The sequence below is a fragment of the Tasmannia lanceolata genome, unplaced genomic scaffold (assembly GCF_043159265.1).
Source record: "Tasmannia lanceolata isolate RefF3 unplaced genomic scaffold, GAP_Taslan_0.1 ptg000019l, whole genome shotgun sequence".
In the NCBI taxonomy this organism is placed as follows: Eukaryota; Viridiplantae; Streptophyta; class Magnoliopsida; order Canellales; family Winteraceae; genus Tasmannia; species Tasmannia lanceolata.
The window spans coordinates 25,018,704-25,026,337 of NW_027518696.1; the positions used below are offsets into that span (position 1 = coordinate 25,018,704).

General features: G+C 38.8%; 1 protein-coding gene across 1 annotated transcript; it reads left to right on the top strand.

The window, feature by feature from the left end:
• Positions 1-1,543: 1,543 nt before the first annotated feature.
• On the top strand, positions 1,544-5,086 carry LOC143853416 (sequence-specific DNA binding transcription factor). The gene is made up of 2 exons (XM_077363166.1): positions 1,544-2,214; positions 4,168-5,086. The coding sequence occupies exons 1-2, from the start codon at positions 1,768-1,770 to the stop codon at positions 4,513-4,515; spliced, it is 795 nt and encodes a 264-aa protein (XP_077219281.1). The 5' UTR covers positions 1,544-1,767; the 3' UTR covers positions 4,516-5,086.
• The last annotated feature ends 2,548 nt before the right edge of the window (positions 5,087-7,634 follow it).

The window sequence follows — 7,634 nt, forward strand, 5'->3', positions numbered from 1 at the left end:
ATGGAAAAATTCCAAAACACTATCTTGATCTTGCACCCATTCCCGATCCATCGTTGTCCAACAAGAAGGCGGAAGATTTTGCTACTACCATGACAAAGATTCATGAAGAAGTGAAGAAGAATCTTGAAGTATCAATACTCATCCAACTTTCAATGTCAAAGACTTGACAACTTATCATGGAGAGCTTGATGAGAACTCGTGGGCTAGTTCTTTCTCACCCGGAGATGATGATGTAGTGCCAACATGGCAGCCATGTCAAGCCTAAGTGTTTTTTGGTGGAGTTCCAAGGTGCAATCCTGCAGTAATGTTGCTGGCCCATTTTTTAATCTCTTTTTCGGACCTCTAAATGCTAGAATTATGGAAAGTGGTAGAGTACAAATTGTAGGTATCTTTGAGATCTTTCCAACAAGTATTTGTGCTTGAAAATTAGACAATAGGGTAGAAAGTTATGGCAGTTTTTGTGAACTGTGTCTGTGGGTTCCCAAAACAGTCAAAGTTAGTGAGTTCCTATGCATTTAATGTTATGTTAGTCCCTAAGCTAGCTAGTGGAGGAGCTTGAACGAATTTGCTTTTGTTTTCTTTTATTTAAAGAGTTAGAAACTATTTTGAGAGAGGATTTTGGATGTTGATTAACTTATGTAATTGATGGAATATCAATTGGGTTGAGCTTTGCTCCCATTTTCTTCTTCTTCTCTAAGTTGTGTTATTGATTTCTAATTTCTCTTCTTCTTCCCTCTTAAGCACCCGCATTAATAGCCCAGTAACTTTTCCTCCCTTTCCGATGTGGAATCTTTCAATCCACCCCCCTTAGGGCCCAGCGTCCTCGCTGGCACACCATACTGGATGGGAGGTCCCGCTCTGATACCATTATGTCACGCCCCAGCCCCGTTGTATAGATATTGTCCGGTTTTGGGTCATCTACCTTCCCGGTTTTGTTTTCCAGCAATACTAACTGTGCCCGACCCACTCCGCGGAGCCTGCCCCTGTGTAGACGCATTTTCAGCATCTCCAAGGGGCAGGCTCCGCGGAGTGGGTCGGGCACAGTTAGTGCTGCTCGAAAACAAAACCGGGAAAGGTAGAGGACCCAGAACCGGACAATATCTACACAAAGGGGCTGGGGTGTGACACACATCTTGTAGGCTAGAAAAGGACCTTATATTTAATAGGTTTACAAATCCCTAAAAACACCTCTTTCCTATTTTGCTTCCCACAGAACACCTGGTAGAGTAGGAACAACGCAACTTTCACAACATTTATTTTCTTATTAGAGGCCAAAAGGAAACCATTCATACGAGGGAGAGAGTAGGAAGACAAAAGAGAAGGGATAAATAGGCAAATGCAAGAGAGGGAGAGAGTGAGAGAGATCTGCTCTCTATCAAAAAGGAGCGGAAGAAGCTGGCTTTAGTGGGAAGTGATTAAGAGAGAGAGAGAGAGAGATAGAGAGAGAGAGAGCAGTGCGTGGCAGCAGCACCATGTGACCGACCACATCGTTGGGTTGCCTTCGCATCAACGCTAACAGCCAAAGCCCAAACCCAAACTCAACCACAAAACCAAACCGAACCAACAAAACGTGAAAGAAAAAATAAAACAAATAAAAGAAAGATCAAACGTTACAGTCACATGACTAGTAGACCACTTTTGTTGGCCACTATTGCAATGCGTTTTAGTGCGTCCTTGCTTTTTTCTCCCTTCACCCTCTTCTCTCCTCTTCTCCACCATTTACATTCTTTGATTCCCTTATAGTTGAATACAACTAGATGGGGAGGGATGGAAAAGCCGCCCCTCAAGAACAACAGTAGTAGCAGAAAGGAAGACGACTCCTTGACAATGCCATTGGCAAATGGTTGTGGTGGTCGTTTGAGAAGGGACGAATGGAGCGAAGGCGCTGCTTCGAGCCTTCTCGAAGCATACGAATCCAAGTGGATTCTTCGGAACCGTGCCAAGCTCAAGGGCCATGACTGGGAAGATATTGCTCTCCATGTATCGGCTCGTGCAAACTCAACTCGGTCACCCAGGACACAGACCCAGTGCAAGAACAAGATTGAGTCAATGAACAAGCGTTATCGATCCAATGTGGCAAGTTCCGATGCCCTATCTTGGCCTCTCTTCGCACGCCTTGATCGCTTGCTCCTTTGCAGTGCTCGTCCTCCTCCTCCCCCGTCGGGAATCCAAAATGTGTCGCTTAATAATTATGGTGGTGGACTTGGGGCCAAGGTGTGTGTGAATTGTCATCTTCCCTTCAATTCAGTATATATGTGCCTTCTCTTTGAACCATAGTTATAACCAAGGTTTTAAATTTTGGTTTTTTGGTACCAATTTCGGAGCCCACTGAAATCCGAAATTTGGTATTACAATTCGAAATTTCAAACAGAAAGTCCAAAATTTCGGACCAAATTTTGTAACAATTTTTCTTCTTTTTTGAAATGACATTTTCTCGAAATTTCAGACCGAAATTACCAAAATTCCGAAATTTCGGACTGAAATGGCCAAAATTTAGGTCCGAAATTTAGTAAAGGGCGAAATCCAAAATTTGGCCAAATTTCGGTTTCGGTCTCCACCGAAATTGAAATCTGAAATTTCAGGTTTCGGCCGAAATTTAAAACCATGGTTATAACACCAAGTCGACTCACTGAGTCAGCTGAATCAAAATTGTGGTTGGATGCACCCAATTTTTGGCCATACTTAGCAAAATGTAATTCGGAAAAGGGGGGGGGGGGTGGTAAAAATTTCTAGATTAATACGGTATTGGTTCAAAAAAAATAGAAATACAAAAAAAAAAGTGTTTAAAATTTTGCACTTATAAAATATAGTGGTGAAGTTGGAAAGTTGGCCAAAAATGCTTTTAATAATTTAAAAAACGTTTTAGAGTTCGGGTGTGTGTGGGTGTGTATGTGTGTGTGTGGGGGGGGGGGGGGGGGAGGGGGGTGGTAAAAATTTCTAGATTAATACGGTATTGGTTAAAAAAAAAAAATACAAAAAAAAAGTGTTTAAAATTTTGCACTTACAAAATATAGTGGTAAAGTTGGAAAGTTGGCCAAAAACGCTTTTAATAATTTAAAAAACGTTTTAGAGTTCGGGTGTGTGTGGGTGTGTATGTGTGTGTGTGTGTATGGGGTGTGGGGGGGGGGAGGCGCTCGAGTGTGTACCGGAAAATTTTGAGTTTAAAACGGTATTGGTTAAAAAAAAAAAAGCAAACAAATAAAGATACGAAAAAAATGTGTATAAATTTTGCATTTACAAAATATAGCGGTAAAGTTGGAAAGTTGGCCAAAAACACTTTTAATACATTTAAAACATGTTTTAAACTATTTCCTTAAAAGAACAAAGTTATTTTTTCCTGTAAAAGTTTTGAACGAAGTATTAAACGGCAAACCGATAAAATGTGTTTTTTTCAAAAAAAGAAAAAAAAAGGGGCCATTTAAAACGGCATTTTGCTAACTATATGTTTGGCCACCAAGTCCAGGGTTATGAACTAGGGGTCCATGTTTACTAAATTCGTAACCTTTATCTTGACAGGAAGAGTGTGATGCAAAGAAACTTTTCAATGATAAATTGGACAAAGAAGAAGAAGAAAAATAAGATTAATACGGTATTGGCTCAAAAAAAAAAATAGAAATACAAAAAATAAAAGTGTTTAAAATTTTGCACTTACAAAATATAGTGGTAAAGTTGGAAAGTTGGCCAAAAATGCTTTTAATAATTTAAAAAACGTTTTAGAGTTGGGGTGTGTGTGTGTGTGTGTGTGTGTGTGGGGGGGGGGGGGGGGGGGGGTTGTGTGGACTGGAAAATTTTGAGTTTAAAACGTTATTGGTTAAAAAAAACAAAGCAAACAAATAAAGATACGAAAAAAATGTGTATAAATTTTGCATTTTGAAAACATAGCGGTAAAGTTGGAAAGTTAGCCAAAAACGCTTTTAATACATTTAAAACATGTTTTAAACGTGTTTTAAACTATTTCCTTAAAAGAACAAAGTTATTTTTTCCTGTAAAAGTTTTGAACGAAGTATTAAACGGCAAACTGATAAAATGTGTTTTTTTCCAAAAAAGAAAAAAAAAGGGGGGGGGCCATTTAAAACGGCATTTTACTAACTATATGTTTGGCCACCAAGTCCAGGGTTATGAACTAGGGGTCCATGTTTACTAAATTCATAACCTTTATCTTGACAGGAAGAGTGTGATGCAAAGAAACTTTTCAATGATAAATTGGACAAAGAAGAAGAAGAAGAAGAAAAATCAATGATAAAGATGAAGACAAAGAAGAAGAACAAAAATAAGAGAAAGAAGTGGGCAGAAGAAATGGAGGATTTAGGGGTGGACAAGAGTGTCGAGTGGTTAGCAGAGGTGATGATAAGGTCAGAGCAAGTGAGAATGGAGACTATGAGGGAGTTGGAGACGATTAGAGCAGAGACAGAAGCCAAGAAGGCAAAGTTGGAACTCAAACGAACTGAGATTATTGCCAACACGCAACTACTTATCACTAAGCTTCTTGTAGACAAGGGTGTGGATGGTAGCTGACATAAAAATTAAGGATAGGTCTTTTGTACTAGTTATACATATAGGAAAATGATAAGAGAGTGCACGAGAAGAATGTTATGGAAAACTTCTTATAAATGTGAAGTTTGTAAGGGATTTGCTAGGCAATTCTGCGCAAAGCCATTTGGGGGCTTAATTTTGCAGGAAAACAACCACACTGGCTTTCTGCAAAATTTCCTAGCAAATCGCAACTTATAAATGTAATTTTCTTGAGAGCCATTAAGTTACTCGGGCTGGGCTTGAGCCTATTTCCCAAACCCAATATTAAAATTGGGTTTTGCTTGGGTAAACCTTGTTACTAGTTGAGAAGCTCAGACGGGCTCATATACAGACTTATATATGTTAAATTTTGGAATGAAACCAATTGGGATGGAGGGAGAAGATGAGAATTAAGAGAAGAAAATTGTTCTCTTGATGCCAAACACACAAAGAAAGAATCCCAAGTTGTTATACTACTCTGTAGACTTTTATTAACTTCTCCTTTGTGTGGAAAGGAGAAAGTCTTATTGTAATTCAAAATTATAATATTTACCCAGCTGTTCTTTGTCTTTAAGTTTTTACGCTCAAAGATATTCCTGTTTCCCTATATTTCATTTTTTTGTTACTAGCCATATTTGTCTTCAGGGAACTTCGAAGTTATTGGCAAATAACTTCGCCGTTCTGGAAAAATAACTATGCGGTTCTTGAAGGATAACTTCGTCGGTATTTGAAAATAACTTCCCCGTTCCTGAAAATAACTTCACCGTTCCTGGAACTTCGAAGTTATTTAGCACAATGTTTTAACGCTTTGGTTTTGTAACCGCCCATTAAGTGCGGTTTTGTCTTTCTTCCCAGTAGGCAACTTTTCCAAAATGTGTCCCTTAATTAAGGGAGTAAAGTACATGACTTTTGGAAGTCTTTTTAAGGCGTCCTTTTGAGTTGAGAGAGAGAGAGAGACACGCAAAAAGAAAGTTTTCTCTGTGGTTTTCTTCTTCTTCAACCTACTGGTTCTTTCTGTTTGAAGAGTTTTTTGTCGTTTTTCTATCTCTAATCAAGGCTACATAGGTGTGTTCACTAACATCCGGGTAGCGTGAGTGCACACCCCCTGGAGAGGAGTTGTTGTATCCTGGAGACATACGCCAAGAGACCCAATTTGCACGGCGATTCATCGTATGTGGGGGCGATACTTGTCTCAAGGATAACGACTGAAGATTTGTGCCTCAACTCACTGATAAGTTTCTCTAACCATTTTTTATTACTGTTTTATTTCTACAGATCACTTGTTGCACCATTTCTTATATCAGATCTTGCAGATTTTACATATCATTGTTTATCATCGGATTCATCTTAAAAAGGTATCATCTGAATTTCCTTATATCCGTAACAACATTCTTGAGACAAGTATTCTGATTTTTATCAGAGGGATATTCCGATTATAAAGTCATAGCTTCGACTCATGTTGAAAGGCTTGAGAAATTTGATGGATTTGATTTTAAAAGATGACAAGAAAAATTGAGATTTTTCCTTGCAACGCTAGAACTTGAGTATGCATTTTCTGGTATAGTTAGAAGAATAAAATGACCCTGCTAGATCTGATGTTACTGATAAATGGATGATTATATGTGTAGGGCCGAGACACATTTTGAATGCTTTAAGTAACAAATTGTCTGATGGATACTGTGGTAATGAAACTGTTAAAGACCTTTGGGAAACCTTAGAGAAGAAATACCTAGTAGAGGCTATGGGATCTAAGAAACATGTCATAGGAAAGTATTTCCTATTTATGGTAGTGGATGGGAGATCCATAATGGATCAAGCGAATGAAATTCAATTGATAGTGGCTGAAATCCTTTCTAAGGGGATTAAACTACATAAAGAATTTCAAGTAGCTGCTATCATTGATAAGTTACCCCCGTCATGGGAGAAATATCAGAACACCCTTTTACATGACATAAATGATGTCATTTCAAGATCTCTTTGGTTATTTGAGAACTGAAGAAGAAAACCTCACTAGGAACAAGTCCCATAAAAACTTAGATTACGTATCTAAGGCCAATCTCACAGAGTCTAAGTTAGATAGTAAACAGAAATCAAAACATAAGAAAGGTGGTAAATTCAAGAAAACCACCAAGAACTTCAAGAAAAAGAAAGGTGATTGTTTCATATGTGGAGAGCTAGTTCACTATGCCAAGGATTGAATAATGAAGAAGGGGAAAACGTGTCTAATGTGAAGTTAGAATTAAAAATGACTATTAGTGGTTATTTTGGATTCCTGGTTGCTTAGGGAATTTTCTTCTTACTTTATAAAAGGAGGCAATACAAACATGTGAGTAGTAGCAGATACAAGAGAAAAATGTGAGTGGTGTTGTGTATGGATTTGTGCCTTGACTAATACATTAAAAGAGAATTCTCTCTCTCTCTCTCTCCATCTACTTTAGACTTGGCAAACGGGTAACCCGGGAGGGTACGGGTACCGGCGGGTACGGGTAAGAAATACCGGCACGGGTACGGGTAGCCTTTCATGAACCCGGAACCCACCCGGGCAGGTACGGGTATACCCGCGGGTAACCCGGCAAATTTAAAGAAGAAATTTTATATATATATATATATATATATATATATATATATTTACGAAAATAAATTATTTGATGAATGGGTGTATGAACACATAAAGGTGGTACAATGGATGTACAAGCCTTGATATTTAATCCAATAGCAGCTTCTTAACAAGTCAGCTGCTGTTGGATCAAATATCAAGGATGGGATGATGAGTACATGTTTATAAGCCAATTCATCATACAATTTTTCATTTACTTTAACAAATGTTTGTTTTGGTACAACCAAAGATACCAGTCACATGATCGGATTGCTTTGACTTGTTTTGTTGGCCCACCCACATAGTCTATTTTTTAGTGTTTTGTGTTTAGGCCTTAAGAATAAAAAGTTGAAAACCAAATGGCGGGTAACCCGCGGGCACCAACGCCCGACCCAGACCCACCCGCGGCTCACTGGTAAGGGTTGGGTGCGGGTATTTTTTTCTCGGGTATTGAAATTGGTACGTACCCCTGCAGGCCGGATGTACCCGCGGGTACGGGTCCCATTTTGCTGGGTCTAATCTACTT